This window comes from Penicillium alfredii, assembly GCF_028826965.1.
Source record: "Penicillium alfredii strain IBT 34128 chromosome Unknown utg000011l_segment0_segment0, whole genome shotgun sequence".
NCBI lineage: Eukaryota > Fungi > Ascomycota > Eurotiomycetes > Eurotiales > Aspergillaceae > Penicillium > Penicillium alfredii.
In genome coordinates, this window is record NW_026622708.1 from 1480354 (window position 1) to 1498065 (window position 17712).

The 17712-nt window shown below is 51.2% G+C and overlaps 9 protein-coding genes across 9 annotated transcripts; 2 read left to right on the forward strand and 7 right to left on the reverse strand.

Moving 5' to 3' along the window:
* Positions 1-194: 194 nt before the first annotated feature.
* On the reverse strand, positions 195-1355 carry NUU61_008962 (mitochondrial 54S ribosomal protein uL24m; the record flags this gene model as incomplete). Its single annotated transcript, XM_056659487.1, has 2 exons — positions 195-878; positions 939-1355. The coding sequence occupies 2 exons, from the start codon at positions 1353-1355 to the stop codon at positions 195-197; spliced, it is 1101 nt and encodes a 366-aa protein (XP_056507780.1).
* A 398-nt stretch (positions 1356-1753) lies between these two features.
* On the reverse strand, positions 1754-2980 carry NUU61_008963 (uncharacterized protein; the record flags this gene model as incomplete). The annotated part of the gene is made up of 2 exons (XM_056659488.1): positions 1754-2082; positions 2206-2980. 2 exons carry the CDS (start codon positions 2978-2980, stop codon positions 1754-1756), a joined length of 1104 nt encoding a protein of 367 aa, XP_056507781.1.
* Positions 2981-3580: 600 nt separating this feature from the next.
* On the reverse strand, positions 3581-5355 carry NUU61_008964 (uncharacterized protein; the record flags this gene model as incomplete). The annotated part of the gene is made up of 2 exons (XM_056659489.1): positions 3581-3980; positions 4097-5355. The coding sequence occupies 2 exons, from the start codon at positions 5353-5355 to the stop codon at positions 3581-3583; spliced, it is 1659 nt and encodes a 552-aa protein (XP_056507782.1).
* Positions 5356-6059: 704 nt separating this feature from the next.
* On the reverse strand, positions 6060-6986 carry NUU61_008965 (alpha/beta fold hydrolase; the record flags this gene model as incomplete). Its single annotated transcript, XM_056659490.1, has 1 exon — positions 6060-6986. The coding sequence occupies one exon, from the start codon at positions 6984-6986 to the stop codon at positions 6060-6062; it is 927 nt and encodes a 308-aa protein (XP_056507783.1).
* A 1765-nt stretch (positions 6987-8751) lies between these two features.
* rho1 (Rho family GTPase RHO1) lies at positions 8752-9735 on the forward strand (the record flags this gene model as incomplete). The annotated part of the gene is made up of 5 exons (XM_056659491.1): positions 8752-8819; positions 8915-8942; positions 9068-9265; positions 9376-9510; positions 9565-9735. The coding sequence occupies 5 exons, from the start codon at positions 8752-8754 to the stop codon at positions 9733-9735; spliced, it is 600 nt and encodes a 199-aa protein (XP_056507784.1).
* Positions 9736-10584: 849 nt separating this feature from the next.
* Positions 10585-13319, reverse strand: NUU61_008967 (uncharacterized protein; the record flags this gene model as incomplete). Its single annotated transcript, XM_056659492.1, has 4 exons — positions 10585-11403; positions 11465-12733; positions 12788-12881; positions 12937-13319. Coding segments are annotated over 4 exons (2565 nt in total), but the record flags the coding sequence as incomplete, so codon positions are not given.
* A 24-nt stretch (positions 13320-13343) lies between these two features.
* On the forward strand, positions 13344-14712 carry NUU61_008968 (methionyl-tRNA formyltransferase; the record flags this gene model as incomplete). The annotated part of the gene is made up of 4 exons (XM_056659493.1): positions 13344-13602; positions 13658-13728; positions 13782-13909; positions 13971-14712. The coding sequence occupies 4 exons, from the start codon at positions 13344-13346 to the stop codon at positions 14710-14712; spliced, it is 1200 nt and encodes a 399-aa protein (XP_056507786.1).
* Positions 14713-14834: 122 nt separating this feature from the next.
* Positions 14835-16199, reverse strand: NUU61_008969 (SDR family NAD(P)-dependent oxidoreductase; the record flags this gene model as incomplete). Its single annotated transcript, XM_056659494.1, has 9 exons — positions 14835-14854; positions 14910-14988; positions 15050-15130; positions 15178-15266; positions 15335-15386; positions 15454-15561; positions 15623-15685; positions 15756-16062; positions 16150-16199. 9 exons carry the CDS (start codon positions 16197-16199, stop codon positions 14835-14837), a joined length of 849 nt encoding a protein of 282 aa, XP_056507787.1.
* A 485-nt stretch (positions 16200-16684) lies between these two features.
* Positions 16685-17546, reverse strand: NUU61_008970 (glycosyltransferase family protein; the record flags this gene model as incomplete). Its single annotated transcript, XM_056659495.1, has 2 exons — positions 16685-17407; positions 17469-17546. The coding sequence occupies 2 exons, from the start codon at positions 17544-17546 to the stop codon at positions 16685-16687; spliced, it is 801 nt and encodes a 266-aa protein (XP_056507788.1).
* Positions 17547-17712: the final 166 nt, after the last annotated feature.

Here is a 17712-nt window from a genome sequence, read left to right on the forward strand (position 1 = left end):
ACCCGTATGGATCAGAACCCTAACTTGTGCAATTTTTGGAAGAATCCAAAGATCTAAATCTTCAAATCTTGGGTATTATTCCCCAAGATAATATAAATAAATAAAGAGGAAATCGCATGTAGAATCCCAGACTAGAATACAATGGAGTTTGTACACAATGCTACCTTGAAAAAGCCACAAATATTGTCCTCCGTTCACACCAATTGTTGGGCATTAGCCTTCTTGCCCTTAGAAGCAGGACCAGACACATGAGTTAGGCTCTTGTTCAAGAAGTTGTTGATGAACCTGCTTGTCTCCTTGTTCATGATCCTGTTCCCGTCGGCATCCAGTGACGACTGCCTCTTGGCCAAGCCCCTCGCCTGCGCCCGAGCTCTCAGCTCCCCACGAGGCGTCAAAAGAGATTGGCTTTGAATATACTCTTGTCGATAGGCCTCTATGGTCTTCTCTCTCACGTATTCGGGGTCGTGTCGTGACCGGAACTTGGAGTACTTGTTCCGCAGCTCGTCAATGATGGTGGATGGGAATGGCGGGTTGTCCAAAGTCGGCACCCAGGTCTGCGTGTCCACCTCAACTCGCAAGGTGTCCCATTGCCCGTCCTTGATCTGTGGAAGTTCTTCCTTGGGCCAGGGGATTTCAAGGCCCAGGCCGGAGATGTACCGAGAATACCGCGGGGTCTCGCTGCCGGGTGGGCGTTCGTAGAAAGGCGGGCCTCCGTAGGCATGCTGTATAATGTAGTCTCGCGTCGAGCCCGGTTGATCTTTATCTTCCAGCGCAATAACGTGTCGAACGTTATCGATCGGTATGGGCATGGGCTGGGGCATAACGTCGGACTTGATACCCATTGAGGATTTGGCCCATTCGGGGACGGCTATATCAGCCTGCACGAAAGCCATGGGTTAGTATTTCGGATCAGCGGGGGGTGACCACGCCAGACATACCACATTGATATCCTTGACGAGAATCGTCTCACTGTCCGCGTTCACCTGGGTAACTTCATTGATCTTGCCCTGATCCCGTCCTCGGATCACACAGACTCGATCTCCGGGGGCAAAGAGGATGAACTTCCGACGCTGGTGCCGAGGAATACGCGGCGGGTGCATCGTGATGGCGTCGAGCGCACCGAAGGTAGTGGAGGCGAGACCGACATCTCGCTTGGGAGCCAGAGCTCCCTTTTCCCAATCCTCCCAGCGGGCGGCTTGGGAAGCCCGGATGTTATCGATCGTGGCTTTGTTGTATTCCTTCCGAAGTCGCGTCGTGTCCTTGCGTTCCACCAGACGCTCCCTTTCGGTGGCCTTGACAGCTCTCCGCTGGGCCTGCTTCCTGGCTGCTGCTCCCCGCTGAATAACTTTTTGCATTTTGTGCGTGGTGGCCCAGCAATGGCTGAACGTTGACTACTCCGGGAGAGTGAATGCATCCAGTGGAAAATTGCGGCCACGATCTGACCACGTGATCATATAATTTATGTAAGCAGTTTCGGGGTCTTTTCGGACTATATCGAGAGTAGCACTAGAAGTACTACCAAGTATTTGGTTTATATCGGTTACTTTCTAACAACTAGCAGAAGAGACGTATATTTGTATCTACTAGATACCTGGTGAGCTCAGTGTTTTAGGCAACAAACGTGCCGATGTCCTCGCGAAGTAAGTAGCAGTGGCGACTCCAGGGCACAGTTAGTAGATGGAGATTAAGGCTAGATACACTAGAATAGAACAACTTTTCCTCCCAGTGGTAATGCTAAAAAGCCTTCGCTATATCACAGTTGGATGTTATACAACCTACGGAACTCAACCATCCACGGTTGCAGATTCCAGCGTTCATCCTGCAAACAAAGCCCATGTGCCATCAGGGATATCTCCTCGGGATTCAAGTCCTTGAAATTGCTCTTCAGAAAGCCATTGGTTTCCTCGTAGGTAAGGCCAGGGGTTCCACCCCTTCTTTGTCGACGCTTCCGTAGCTCATCAAGGATTTTGTCGTTAAACTCGGGTTTTTTCATCTTCTTCCATTGAGACATTTCCAACCACAACTTTGTTAACCCAAAAACATCATTCTTAAAAGCATCGTATGGCATTCTGTTATACATCTCTGAATTATATAGATATTAGCCACTGAGACATCCAGCTGGTTGCATTTCGCATATGAGGGATGGGTAGGGACAGAAAAAAAAAGAAAAGAAAAAAAAGAAAAGAAAAGAAAGAAAAGGCATACCTGGACCGATATACAATACTGTCCCAGCACCTTTGGTGAGAATGCGCTCAGGTGCAAAAACAGCAAGATCCCAATCGATCAACCAGAATTTTCCTTTGTCGTTAAAGAGAACATTCTCGGGCTTGATATCCCGATAAGCAATGTTCACGCGATGAGCAGACAATAGTGCCCGCCCGATCCCATAGACGGTTATCTCGACATTGAAGTGCCATACACGCTGGTTCATCAGCTTCCACAAATCTGTGGTGCCTCTGTCCATGACTTGAACGGATTCTTTAGAGTTGCTGGACCAGAAATATTCCCGAAGCTGCATCACCCAGGGACTCTGGACTTGGTCTTGAAGGACAGACTGATCCACTCCCCCACCTCCCATTGATACCTTGATCGCTACGGGCAGTGGTTTTCCGATCATATTATTGTCTACCTTGCCTGGCATGTCGTAGGTAATTGTACCGCTCCAAACGTCGCCTTGGCTACCATCGCCCATGTGGTGGTCAAGTTTCAGTGTTGCGACTGGCCCATAGTCATCCTCCATGACATATTTTGTAATCCCGTTGGTCTCCTCCTTTCTCCCATTGAAAGAACAGGCCTTAGGGGGGCTCTTGCCATGACTCACGCTAGGTAGCGAGGCATCGTGACGAAGGGTTCGTGGGGCAAGCGTGGTTTCATTGTCAATCTGGGCTATCTCGCGGAATTGGGAGACTGGAATAGAGGCGATTTGAGGGATTAGCAGGGAATAAAGTCCCCATAATATTAGGGAATTGAAAAGGCGCATCTTGAAAGGATAAGAACGATAGGTGTTGAGTGGAAAAGGGACGATTAACTTTATGACAAGTTAGGAGACACAAGGAGCTCGGGCAGTGCCCACCATACATAAGAGAAGCACTTATATATGCTCCTCACTCCTTTAGTTACTTCACATAATTTTTCAAAAAATAGCAGCAGGTATTGAGACTGGGATGGAAGGATCATAAGGGGGCCAAAATGGGGTCTAGTTTCATTTAGGTACTACTATATAGTAGTATTTGCCCTCCTACTCCACCTGGGCGCACCCCCGATATGTATATGCCTTATTTACCGTCTTGCCTACTCCTATAGCTACCTACCTCACGCGAGTCGACAGGCCAGTATATACGCGATATATCGGCTAGTATAGGGGACAGAATGAAGAGTTTTTTTTTTACACAGAATTATCATATAATATTAGGTGGGTCAAGGTGGGTCAGGGTGCCAGAGGGCAAATTTACTACTTATGGCCCCGGTTGGCCCCATGTTGGTCTATGTAATTGAGAGGACTTGGAACAACTTGACTCCCATCTGCGATGATTCTTTTGAAAAAGATCACGCTCATATATTTTGGGTTATCTTTGAATCTCTACTGTGCCATCATATGGATCCTATCGTCCACATCCACGTCACTCCTCCACGCCCGGAACTTTGGTGCAGGCAATCTCAGCTCAAACATATGGTCAATCTCGGCGGCAGTGCGGCCCTTCATTTCTGGAACTGCCCACCATGTCCCCGCGAGTGACACCAAACAGAGCGCAGAGTAGACAAACCCGGTCTTCGCACCCAAGTTGCCGGCATCGGAGTTATAGATGTATGGCAGCACCACACTGAAGACAATCGTCAGGCCATTGACCGTCAAGTGGCCAATGCTCTGGGTTTTGGCTCGCAGACGCAGTGACGAAGTCTCGCCCACAATTGCGTATGAGGCAGGCCAGACGCCCATACCGCAGACCACGATGATCGCCATCATGGTTAGGGAAGTATACCTGTTGTTTTGGGTTAGACACACACATACACACACACACACACACACACACAGAGAGAGAGAGAGAGAGAGAGAGAGAGAGAGAGAGAAAGAGAGCTAGAACACAATAAAACTCACCAGACAGTAACGGTTCCTGACCAACAGCCTGCTATACCCATCCCCAACCAGAGGGCCGTGGTAATCGACAGGGAGATCATCGTAAGAATCCGCCGACCGGCCCTACTGGCAAGCCATATACCCACCCCATTCGCACTCAGACCCACCGCAATGCCTACCACCAGCATGATCATACTCTTGCCACTTTCCATGCCCACAACTTGCAAGAAATAGCTTGCACTGGACAGGAGCGAAAGCCCAAAGAGCGGAGGCAATCCTGCCGCAAAGGCAGTAATCAAAGAGCGGCGTCTATCGGTGCCCCGAAAGCAGTCGCGATAGGGGGTAGTGTGCTTCAAGCCCGTCTTTACTGCCAGAGACTGCTGTAGCGCCTGGACCAGCTGTCCACAATCCTGAGCCGCGGTATGTAATTTCCGGAGGGAGCGGTAGGCGCCAGCAGGATCCTGTTTTTGGATGAGGTAGGCGGGACTTTGGGGGATGAGGATGGCCATGAAGAACGGGATGGCGGAAAAGGGCCACATGGATCCAAAAGCCGCCAAGTATGAGTTGTGCGAGTTTCCTTCAGACGACATGAAGATCACGATGGCGCCCACCAGCTGCCCGGTCAAGGCAAAAGTCGGGAACAGAGCCATAGCTGACCCACGGAGACTGGTAGGGACTGTTTCCGAGATATAAGTCTGGGCGGTGGTGGTAGCCACGCCCAGGGCGATTCCCTGGATGATTTCGCCGACAAGAAACAGGCTCCGTCGGGCATTGAGGCCCTCCGGCAGATTCGAGACGTAGATGATGGTGACGCCCACGGCAGAGAACACACTAGCCATGGCCAGTGGCCATCGGCGACCTGCACGATCCTGCCAGGGGCCTGCGAACAAAGCGCCGACGATCTGTCCAACCGTGCTCATCGAGCTCCAGAGAGACAGCCACTTGGAAGGGATAATGTACTTGCGCGTGGGCGCGTACCACTCGCCAAAATCCTTTTGGAACTGCGGCGCCGAAGTGATCGATCCCACGATGACATTATCATAGCCCGACAGCAGGACTGTCAATGCCAGGCCGATCACGTAGGCCACGATTTTGGGATTATGTTGGATCGCTCGCAGGAGAGGCTCGTTGGATGTGCCGTCCCCGGTGCATTTTTTGATGCTAGCATCCGATCGTTGACTGTGGTCGGACCCTGTAGATTCATGATCTGATTCTTCAAAGTCGCGACTATGGTCGGGCTGGCCATAGAAGCGTTGGGTTTCGGTCTCTTGGTCGATCATGGTGGACAGGCCTGCGGCTCCAGGCCTGCTCGAACAGATTGCAAAGTCCAGAATGATTCCATTGCAGAGCCGTGGGTAAAGGATATATGTCTAAGGGGTGTATAGGAAGTTAGACTTCTCAGCCCAAGAGTTGGGGGCGGATCCAACCCATCGGTGCGGGTGTGCTCGTTGCCCTTCTGTACAATTTGTACGTGATTCGTTGAAGAACCACGAAGGGTAGGCCTAAGGGGATTTCAGGTATGAGGGCTGCCTATCACAAGAAAAGCCGTGGGTCTCTTGCACAGCAAGCGTAGGACAAGTCACTGCTTAAACCGTGAGCATGAGCCAGGGTCAGGGGCTGAAAAGCCCATGTCGATCTTTACGGGATTTTGAGGTTGAGAGAAATACAATACTTCAGTTGAGAAATGCAATGATTCTTCTTTTCTGGGTGATCGCTCTATATTCTTCAGACAATATCTGTGATATCTGTGCTGTTGATAGATTCAAGTAAACCCGGCTCTCTGGGACTATAAACTATTTCCTAAACTTGACGATCATCTGCTGGAACGCTGAAGGATCTACAGCCAGGGCTGTGCGATTTTCTACTGTAACATAGGATCCAGGTTCGGCGTCGCCGGGATCCACGGTATCATTGAAGTGAAAAGAAGCAGTGAGGCATGAACATTTCCATAACGACATAGAGGCTGGGTTGGCTCCAAGGCAAATCACCCTGCCGTCACCAGCTCTTGAAGCATCTCTGTGGCACGTCTGCGAATGGTAAAATGCGAGTCGCCCTTATATTCTTTCAGGATCGCACCGGGAATGCGTTCAACCATGTATTGCCCCAGTGAAACTGGAGTGTTGCAGTCTTCTGTCCCATACCACATTCGGACATGTGTGGCGGTGATCTTCTCCAGCTCGAGGCCCCAGTCGGATGTCAGAATCTGGCCTTCGTCCACAGTGGGGCCGGCGCCGTTCCGGTAGCTCTCCCTCAGAGTGGCTACTAGGGTGTCCACCACGTCGGGTCTCTCGCAAAACTCCCTATCCGAGGGATTCATGCGTGTGGCAGCCCCCTCGACAAACCCCTTCAGCTTCGCGGGATTGGGGTCTTGGGCGGGTCCGACAAATGAATAGTCTAGCAAGGCACGAGCTAACCAGGGAGCATAGGCCATTGAGTTCAACAAAACCCGCAGCTCAAAGGTCACGCCCGGGGTACCCAAGTGCCATGGACCCATGCCAGATATGATGCCGACCCCCAGCAGCTCGGTTTCGGGTAGCTGGGATGCACAGGCTAAGGCATAGGGTCCACCGGCCGAGATGCCGAGCACATAGTATTGTTGTATGTTAAGATGTTTGGCAAGCTCTTTCATATCTGCGGGCCAGTCAAGAAGTTTACGATTCGGCTGGGGAGAAGAAAGACCAATGCCAGGTCGATCCACCCCGATGACACGCACGTTCAACTCGCAGCCGGCTTGGTGGAGCGACGCAGCTTCTAGGCGCGACCCCGGGAGGCCATGAAAGACGAGAACCGGAGTCGCGTCACTAGCCTGCGAGCCAAATTCTGCAAACCCTAACTGACGCCCGTCGGAGAGGGTGGCTGTTTGCCCATGACGGGCCTGGAGAGATGGATCATGGAGAACAGAGCCAGTCATGGTTGATGTGGCTGCCACCAGCTGATCAGAAGCCCACACGAATAATACCTTTGGTTAACTTCAGGGGGTTGGCAAATTGTTTCAATTGAATTTGTATTGACACCCAGGTATCAGCTCCCCAGGCAGTTGACCTCCTTTTCGTGGGAGATTCGAAGTCCAGGATTTTGGCCCCTGTTCTGTTTCCTCTATTTTTAGTCATCCACTCCATACTTCCAATTTTGGAAGGTATTTTTTTTTACCGAATACTCTGGCAATCTCAACGGTAAATCAACCGCGACAGGCCAAGCACTTCCAGGCACGGAGATTTCTAAAGGGTTAGAACACGGGTGAAAAAAAAAGTTGATTATGACGGGAGAATCTTTCCGAGGGGCCTGCCAAAAAGCCCATGTTCACAGGCTGTGTTGGGCCCCTGAATTGATTACCAGAGCAAATCAGAACCACTGTAGACTAGGAAAACTTACACCAGACATGCACTTGTAATGATGTGCTTATATGTTGGGCGCCTCGAACTGGAGAATTGATCATTGTCCGAAGGAGCGAAGATGCAGGAAACGATCGGAGCGATCGTCACTGGACAGTCGAGTCAAGCATTTGTGGTTGAAAAGGTTATCAGTTCAGGCAACCACTTCCAGTGCATTGGTTTATGCAATTCAGCTTTGCAGGTATATCCTGGTCGAGTTGGACATACATTTCAGTGGAGTGGAGAATGAAACCGGTCTGGTAAGGCACAAGCACTGTATGAAGTTGTCAAATGTCTGTGACAGACACCCTAATTCCTTGAGTATTACCTACTTTAATATATATATATATATATATATATATATCGAGGCATAGAGCAGTGATTTCTGGAGTCGCATTGGAATATTTCCCTTACCAGGGCTACGTTGGAGGCTCTGTGTAGAATGTAAGTGTAAGGTATATCACACCAACACCCATGAGTTAATACTCATCGAAATAATCCCTTGCCTTCCCCAAAACTGAATAATTAGCCAGAAGACCAAAACCCCAGAGATTTACCCAGGAACCAGTTGGATCCCCTGAGTCGATGATATCAGATCCAGGCAGATATCGCGACGTCACTGCCACGGTGGCTGTGTGCCTTGAGAGGACAAAGAGTGGGCCGTGACGCGGATAGAGCGTTTTGCTGGACTCAGCCACACATACACTGCTAGGGCTGGGGGTATTGGTAATACCCGCACGGAGATGGTTTCAAGCCAGTAACCATTCCCGTAATGTGAATTTCCTTGTTTTCCTGGACTCAACAGTGGAGATGATTGTCAGTTGAAGAGGAGGTTCAGGGGGGGAAGAAGGAAGAAAAGTACAAAAAGGCACAAAAGGTCTCGGCCAGGGGGGGGGGAGAAATCCAAGACTTTCATTACTTACCGTACTGCCACCGCCCTCTTGTCGGGCTGGTATCTTTCTCTCTCTCCACCTCCAAATCATCATCTCTTCTTTCCAACTTCTTCATCGGAAAGTCTTTTCTTCCTCCCTCAGATCCTCTCAGGCTCTTATTTTTTTTTCTCTTTGCTTTCCGAATAACTACTTTGTTGCGCCTTTCCCCCTTATCACAGTATGGAACAACTCTTTTCCTTCCCTGACCCCCCCGATCCTGAACTTGTCCCTTTCCCATCTCTCTCCTGTTCACCCTTTAATTCTCAACCCCCCGCGTCCTCATCCATCCCTCTGAATACTTTCTGTCTGCGGGGCCCTCACTACCTGCCATTCCTTATTTCTCCCCCACTTATACTGACTCTTGTTTACCAAGATGGCTGAGATCCGTCGCAAGCTCGTCATCGTGGGCGATGGTGCCTGCGGTAAGACCTGTCTGCTCATGTAAGTTTCTTGCCGATACCATCCCGGATACCTGTCTTTTCTTTGGGCTTCTTGATTTCTCGACCAGTGGACTGACAAATACCCTTTTTTTACAGTGTTTTCTCCAAGGGCACCTTCCCTGAGGTGAGACCCCATCGACCCTTGTGATTCCGATTCCGATTCCGATCTCGATTCTCGCCCAGGAATCAAAATGAATAAAAAAAATTACCTTCCTAGTCGAGTTCATGATCTGACTTTGTGACTGCTAGGTCTACGTCCCCACTGTCTTCGAAAACTATGTCGCCGATGTCGACGTTGATGGCAAGCACGTTGAACTTGCTCTTTGGGATACGGCTGGCCAGGAAGATTACGACCGCCTGCGCCCCCTGTCATACCCTGACTCCCACGTTATCCTGATCTGTTTTGCGGTGGACTCGCCCGATTCGCTCGACAACGTCCAGGAGAAGGTGTGTGCTTCCGAGCAACCCCCTCCCAAATACCTGAGGCGCACGAGTCTTTTCCCGGAAGACAATAAAATGCGCTTTGAGATGGAACGCCTGCTGATATACTTTTCCAGTGGATTTCCGAGGTTCTCCACTTCTGCCAGGGCCTCCCCATCATCCTGGTTGGCTGCAAGATGGATCTGCGCCACGACCCCAAGACGATAGAGGAGCTTACCAAGACCTCCCAGAAGCCCGTCACCCCTGAGCAGGTATGTATCGATGGCCTCTTTTTGGCCTGGAACTTGGCTAATTCGTCGATGCAGGGTGAGGAGGTCCGCAAGAAGATCGGTGCCTACAAGTACCTTGAGTGCTCTGCCCGCACCAACGAGGGTGTCCGTGAGGTCTTCGATGCTGCTACCCGTGCCGCTCTCCTGAAGGTCGGCAAGGGTAAGAAGGGTGGCAAGCAGGGCCGCGGTCCCTGTCTGATCTTGTAAAATAACCAAATCCTTGGTCCGGCTTTGAGCGGAAATGAGCCCAGAAGCTGAGGGCCAGATGAATTGATCGGGATTTTGTTCTCGTGGAACGGGGGGCTTCTGGGCCTACATGGCGGGATGGATCAGCCCGAGGGGAATCCTCACCGCAGTTGGTCGGCCTTGCGTTTCTTTGATTTTTCCCTTTTGCCTTTATTTTGCAGAATTTGTCTAGGGAGGCGTTGTCTTCATCATAACCCTGTGGGCTTTTCTTTTTCCTCTTTACTTTTCCTCCCTCTCCTCTCTCCCGGCCCCATTCGTGGATCTCAAATGGCGCAAGACCCGTCTGGGGCTGTATAATCCTCCAAGTGGCAGCCATGAGAAGTAGTGCCGGGCAGTGAATTGGGCAACACCGTGACTCCACTCCCTGTGATGGTAGATGAATCCTGCCGCTTCGGATAACCCCACCCCCAGCGAAGAGCTCCTCTATTCGGTTGTTTCTTTTCTTTTCTCTTTTTTTTGTCTGCCCTCCTTATCATAATGGTTTTGTGAAGGATAATGCATGGAACTGCTGTTTATCTGGCTTATAATGCATCTATACTATAGTTCATGGGGTTATAGGGATGATATATAGAGAGAATAAAGGACAGCTCAGCTACTTGAGTTTGTAAAGTAGAGTTATGAGGACGAGAACAAAGGGGATTGATATCCTCATAGATATAAGACTTTTCCCCGAGAGAGATGATCTTTTATCTCTCCAGGCCCCCCTTCCGCCTATATCAACTTGCCCAGGTGAGCTTTACCCACTTCATCTATTAGATCGCAAGATGACCTAAAGGCACCAAAACAATTACCAAAAAAAAGGGCCGAGGATCACCGGTTTAAACTAAGGAGACTCTCAAGATACCGGCGGGCATCCATGCCTAACCCCTCGACCAGTTTCGCTGGCGCCAAGTCTGCTGCACGCGAAGACCCCGTCAGGCCCGACGACGCGCCGCCCAAGTCCCGGAAGAAGCGAGCGCCGCTGCTGACCCGGTTGCTGGCGGTGGTGGCAACGTAGTCACTCGCCTGGCGGACGAGGAAGGCTTCCTGGGCTGGAGGGGGTTGAGACTCAAGGAAAGAAGAGGAGGCATCGTGATGGTGATGATGATGGTGGTCGTCGTCGGTGGTCACGGCAGAGAGAGCCGCGGATGAGGATGCGGAGGATTGCGCGGGTGCCGGGTGGGTGTGCGGGACTCGTACCCAGACGATCCACCAGCCGCGACTGGTTTTGCACGTGCGTTCGAGTTCCTGCGGGCGCGGCCGGGTATCGGTGTACGTGGATAAGAGGCGGTGGTGGACAGCGAGGCTCTCGACGCGGGACCAGGGTGGTGCGGTGGGTGTTGCGGGAGTGGGGGATGTAAAGGAGGAGCGGGCTGGTGAGCGGCTAGGCTGGGGAGGGTGTGTCGAGGGGCCAACACTGGGGATATTGGGGATAGAGGAGCGGATGGTTAGATTGTATGGGTCATAGACCAGGTCGTAGATGGGTTGTGTGCGTGGGGAGATGCGGGAAGCGGCTGTGGTGGGCGAGGTTGATGCGAGGAGTGGTTTCTGGAGTGGGCCCAGTTGATGGTGGATGCTTGAGTAGAGCGACGGAGAGGAGAGAGACGGCATCTCGGTGTCGAACAAGAAGGTAAACATGAATGGTTGGTGCTGTTGCACGCCAGGTGTGAGCAAGATCAGCCAGCTAATTCGAGGGTTCACATCCACTTACCACATAGACCACTGCTTGCAGCTGTTTCCGATGTCCATCGGCAGCATCTGCCAGCCGGACATGTAAAATTCTGCGCATTATCCGACTTTTGGGTTTGGGAGGATCCAACTCGGACGCTGGACTGCCTTCTTCCAAATCATCCAAGGTCTCCAGATCGTCTCGAGGTCCGAGTACGAAACGACCCTGGGCATTGGACTTCGCTTCGTTGTGATGCTCATTTGTTTGAGAAGATTTGGTTCGCGAGGACTGCTCTCCATTGGCAGAACTGTCATTCTGTTTTGATGAAACTCCGGCCGTGGGAGGGCTCCCTGAGGGCGAGGACGTTGACTTGGCCGAGAAATTCCACGAGCCATATCCCAGAGTTAGGTACTTCATAACTGTGTCTGTTCCAAACCCTGACCTCTCGCTTCTTTGGTCACTGGAAAGAGACGAGCTTTGGTTTTTGTCATCGGAGGGATTCTCCTCGACTGCCTGGATTGGCTGGGGTGCCGCTGTCACTAGCGGACGAGGGATTCCTGGTGTAAAGCTTCGATCTGGGGTAGAGGGGTGAGGTCCTCCCTGGTCATCTGTGATATTTTGACCACCAGATGACTGCTTTCCTCGTGGCTTCCGTGGTCTTCGACGACGCAGCGAGGTTGGGTCCCGCCCAACACCATATGCCGCATCCCCATGTCGGAATACCCACTCCATCCACTGCGAGATGTGTGCCAGAGAGGGTCCGGAGATGGCCCCAACACCGGAGAAAATGACGCCGTCAGCGGGCCGAGGATCATCATCCAACCCAAGCCATCGACTATGATTTGACTCGGTTGTCAACAAGGGGCTCTCGGACGAATCGCCGAACCTCGAGACGACCAAGTCCACCAATCCATCTATTCTCGTCACAAAGTCTTCCAGTACTTCTCTTTCGCCGCTTCCCCATTCCTCCTCTCCCACTCCGACGCCCAATTCTCCTCCAGCAGAGAGTTTGATACCGTTATAGATATCCACGATGGGGTTTCCGGACAAAAGCAGTTCCCACTTCCATGCAAACTTGTCCCAAAAGCGGTCGAGAAGAAGACAAAACGAAGACCTGCCCACACGGCTGTATAGATCACCCAAGGAGAAGTCATGGTGGAGAAGGAATATCGTATGTGCGCGGCGTAGTTGCTGGATCAAGAGCTGCGGAGGGCTCATTTCCCTCGACGAATATTGAAAAACAGGGGACTCAGTGGGATCCGATAAGGAGCCATGGGCTGGATCAGCGGGCAGCCGAGTCAAGTCCACGGACTGGTATGATCTGAGTTACAATGTTGGTGCTCCTTGGGGACTCTTACTACTTACAGCAACTATCCACCAATCCTTCTCCAACTCAATGAGCACAACTCGCGTTTGATCGGTCTCGACATACTCCAGTGCTTTCCCTGCCGAGAAATTGCTGTAGAATAAAGCCAATAAGCCTTGTGCCATGCGCGCGAGGATGTGACGCCCACCTGGCGAAGCTCACCATGCCCTGCGCCAGACCTATTTGGCGCAATCTCTCGTTCTTTTCATGGCCCACAGTTTTTCCCACTTCCTCTTCGGTAGTTGATTCATCGACATCCTGCAGGCGATTCGACCTCGAAGTGTAAAACACGATCTGATCCTCTAAGGTCTCGTCGGTGGGCCCGAGGGTCGGGTTGTAGATCGCAAGGAAGGAAAGCTGCGCGGGGACCACCGATCCAGAATCGCTTTCTGGCATGGCATCGCTCTGCAGCGTCTGCAGTTCACATCCAAGAGGTATTGCAAGTCGCAAGCAGGCAATGGGCGATCCAACGTGGGCGATGTTATCATCACGTGGCTTATCGATAAGTCGCAGCTCCGCAGCTCCAGCTTGCTTTCGCCGACAATTGCGCAAGGCATGTTTGCGATTCGAGGGTTTGGGGGCTTTAGCCTCTGCCAGCGACTATCGGCTCCATGGGGATTTCTTTATAGGTCTTATGCGACCAAATCCTACGATCCGCTGCGGATTCTGTTCTGCGGCTCCGACGAGTTCAGCATTGCCTCCTTGAAAGCTCTCCACGCCTATCATTTGAAACAGCCAGACCGCATCTCCTCGATTGATGTGGTTTGTCGACCAGGGAAAAGAGTTGGAAGAGGGTTGAAGAAGATTAGAGAAGGTACGGCCCATTTCGGACGCTCTGTCACAGCAGTCTGATCTGACGTTTCGATTAGTGCCGATCAAGGAGGCCGCATCTGCTCTGTCTCTCCCAATCCATGAGATTGATACATTTACAGGATGGGCAGTAAGATGGTCTTATAATATAGTAGAGGCATATTGAGTTGCTGACCCTATTAGCCCCCGGTTTCTTCGAATGGTCCTGTTAACCTGATCATCGCGGTGTCGTTCGGTCTTTTCGTACCACCCCGTATACTAAACGGTGCCAAATATGGAGGATTGAATATACACCCTTCGCTACTTCCAGAGTATGTGATTATCAAGTAACGAAGCTTAGACAGGAATTGGCCACTGATCGTGATTGATTAGCTTCCGAGGCCCGGCACCACTGCACCATACGCTGCTGGCCGGTCGAACCACAACTGGTGTGACACTTCAGACCTTGCATCTCAAGAACTTTGATCATGGAACAATTCTCTCCCAAACTCCAGCCCCAGGGGTTGAAATCCCTAACCCCAATTCATGCACTGTTCCAGAGCTACTAGATCTCGTCGCACCGCAAGGAGCGCAGCTACTGGTGAATGGTATCCAAGAAGGACTTTTTGTACCGCCAGTCGCAGATGGAGGGTGGCAGCCTGCTGAAGGAAACGAAACCATAATCCACGCAGCCAAAATCAAGCCCGAAGATAGGCACATCGACTGGACGAACTGGTCGTCGGTCGATATCCGCAGAAGGATTCGCGTTCTCGGACCTCTGTGGAGCAAGGCCCTCGTTGCAAGCCACTCTGCAGATGGGTCTCCATCATTCCAACAGAAGCGAGTGATTGTCACCGAGACAGAAGAAGTAGACCCACCCCAGGGGAGCGACTCGTTCGCCCTTCTGCCCGGTTTGCCGTTTGCAAATGGCCCACATCCCGCCGAGGCGAAGAAAGGACGATCCCTCTATGTCTTTACTCTGGACGGCAAAGTGCTCCGTATCAATCAAATGAAAGTGGAAGGCGAGCAAGCTGCAGATGGACTACGGGCTGCCATCAAGGCTCGCATGTTCGGTGATCGAACTTTCCAGTCGGGGGGTGCTGAGTTTATACCCTTTCGCAATCCCCTCGCATGAACAGATACCAGCCCCGAAAACATGTACAATATTGCTTGAGCAAATAAATAAAATAAGATACGCTTGGCATTGGAACCTGACAAGCCATTATCATTTCTGTCGCTAGTTTCTTGCCATTTTTCTTAGATTGCAAACCCAGCATCTAGGAATGTCAGTCATAAGCCGAGCCACAAGCTCTCTTTCTTGGAGAATCATACCGATCTGAACCGTCTGGCCGGTTATAGAAGGATTCTTCGCGATGTTGATATACATGTCTGCATTATCTTCCACCTCGGGCTGCGGAAGTTGCACGTTAGGGAGGATTAAAGTCAGAATCCCGATGATCAGTTGTACATACCACCCGCTTGAGAGCCGCTTTGCTCTTATAATCCTCGATTTTCTCCGGAGAGAATCGCTGACCCTGCCATCGAATGAGACCCTGTGTTTTTGACGACGTCAAACGAGACCCTTGGGTTTCTCACTTACCCACTCCGTGAGCAAGAGACCGGGCAGCACGGCATTGACCCTGACCTTGGTGCCCTGGGTTTTGGCAAGACATTTCATGAGGTGGATTGCTAGATCGTGGTATCAGCCCTGGGGATTAACTACGCTCTGAGAGCCAAGAAACAGAGAGTTGACGAACCTGCTGCCTTGGTCACAGAGTACGGCAAGCTGCTGCCACTCGGGGTGACTCCCTGAAACAATAGTACCGGGTTAATTCTTTTTTTCGGAGGCCAAGTTAGCATGAGGGTAGAGACATACCGCAGTCGACGATGTGATGATGAACGCGCCACCTTCGGGATTGGCATTGAACGTGGGCAAAGCCGCCTTGAAGAGGTGAAGACTGCTCTTGACATTGACCGACCAGCACTGTTCATTGGTTAATATGCTTTAGCCCAAGAATAAGCTCGCCGGGTGTGGGATTAGCTACCTTATCCCAGTCGGCGTCATCCATTGCATCCAAATCGGCAAATTCGGTGATCTTTGTCCATCCCTATACAGTTCCCGCAATGGTCAGCCTCTAAGGATACAATAGTACTTTGATTAGGCAAAGGAATACTGACAGCGTTTGAAATGATGATATCCAAGCCGCCCAGTTGCTCGATGGTAGTGTTGACGGCGTTGGCGCAATCACCTTTGGACTCCGGCATCCTGCAATCAGGATGGGATACATATGTCAGAGATTTGGATTCCTCTTCATTAAATCGGAAACTGAGAAGCCATACACCCTGGATAACAATCGTTTTGACGCCGTACTGGCTCGCGATGCCCGAGGCCACTTTCTCGGCATCGTCTCGACTGGACATGTAGTTGATAGCAACGTTACTCCCCTCGGCGGCGAACTTTTCGGCCACGAGGGCACCAAGTCCTCTACTCAACAGCAATTAGCTAAAGCATTAGCGAGAGAGATAGACAGGAACAGAGAGGCGTTGCTGCTAACAACACAGGCATCCATACCGGGAACCTCCGATGATCAGGACATTACGGTCCCGCAACGAGTATGGCATGGCGAACGATATCAAATGGGCAAAAGAATATCGAATGATTGAGTATATGAGGAGAATCAAAAGCTCGGTGCTGTCAGGATTCACGCTGAATTAAACATGGAAGACTTCCGTGATGCGGGGCGATGCGAGCGGACTTCGATGCGCTGAAAGTCTCCCACGGGGTTGTTCTGGCTTGATGATACAGCACTATTGATGCTTGATATGTGCCAGAATGGGGGCTATTGGAAAAAATTATACTTGAAACTATTTAAGCAACTCAAAAGAATAGCCGTGGAGGAATGAGGTAGACTATATTAATAGCTTCAGGTAAACATGGTCATGTCTCTACCTCGGCATGCAGAGAGAATGAAATGCAGTACGCTTGTATTGCGCTGTGGGTCATGACTTTCATATTCAGACTGTCGTAACTCGTGAAATCAATTAGGTATACATAGTCATTGAAAATCTTCAAAATAGTTTTTCTTTTTGCCAAAAACTGCTGACACTCAGAGAACAAGCCAACCCACGTACTCCGTCTTCTGCATCCCCCACCAGGCTCGTCTTCCGCCCAGGCCAGGCCATTGTACAAAGAAGCGGTCGGCAACCGGCAAGAGGAGAAGGCCTGAGAGACTCAAATTGCGAACTCGCGCCCACGACTCGACGAAAACAGTGCGCAGCCTCGGGATGCGCGGGCTCTGTGAGCGGGAGAAAAAGCGGTGGATACACTGCAAGAAGCGAAGGAGTTTCGCGGCGAGCATGACACAGACGGCCGTGGCTGGGCCATTGGCGAAGATAATGTCAGGGTAAGGCGAAGTAAATTTTCCCGGCAGTCGGGGCTGATCCGGATGAAGGCCGCGCAAAACGAGAAGACATGCCCAGAAGCATTCCAATGTAGAGAACGGCGCTGACAGGTAGGACTGATGGACCTTTCGCGCACGCGGGACTGTCACAACACTGTAGCTGTTGGTGTGCGCCGTGGCTGGTGCGTCTGGTTTATGCTTGTTCTCAAATTCCACCGCTTTATTCGCGCTGAAGCTATCGCCCGAGCTAACAAGGTAGGTTCGATAGGTGTATAGGGACTGGTCGAGCTCCATGTGATCGAGCATGGAGAGCATCTCAGTCGTGTGGCCGCCACTGCCCAGAACCACGAGTAGATGAGCTGGAGTATGCTTGGGACGGCATTTGGCGACAGCAGTGTTGTGGGATATCGTTAGGGCGAGGATTAGTATCTAGAAGCATTGATTAGGCTGGATACTCCAACTACGTTGCGAGGACACTGGAGACACTTACAGCAATGGTACTAACGCCAAGAAGAGCTGCTGAAACCAGGATCACCCCGAGGAGACCCCAGGGAAATGTGAAAGCCATTGGAGCAAGCTGGTTGCTTGTCCTGGAGATTGGGGATTGGGAACTAGGGAATTATCAAGGTGGAAGGGTCATGATCAAAGATGGATCAAAGCGATAGATGTAGAATCAAAGAGCATAAAGGACAGAGAGCAAGTAAAAGAAGTGAAAGAAAGAGACTGCAATTCGA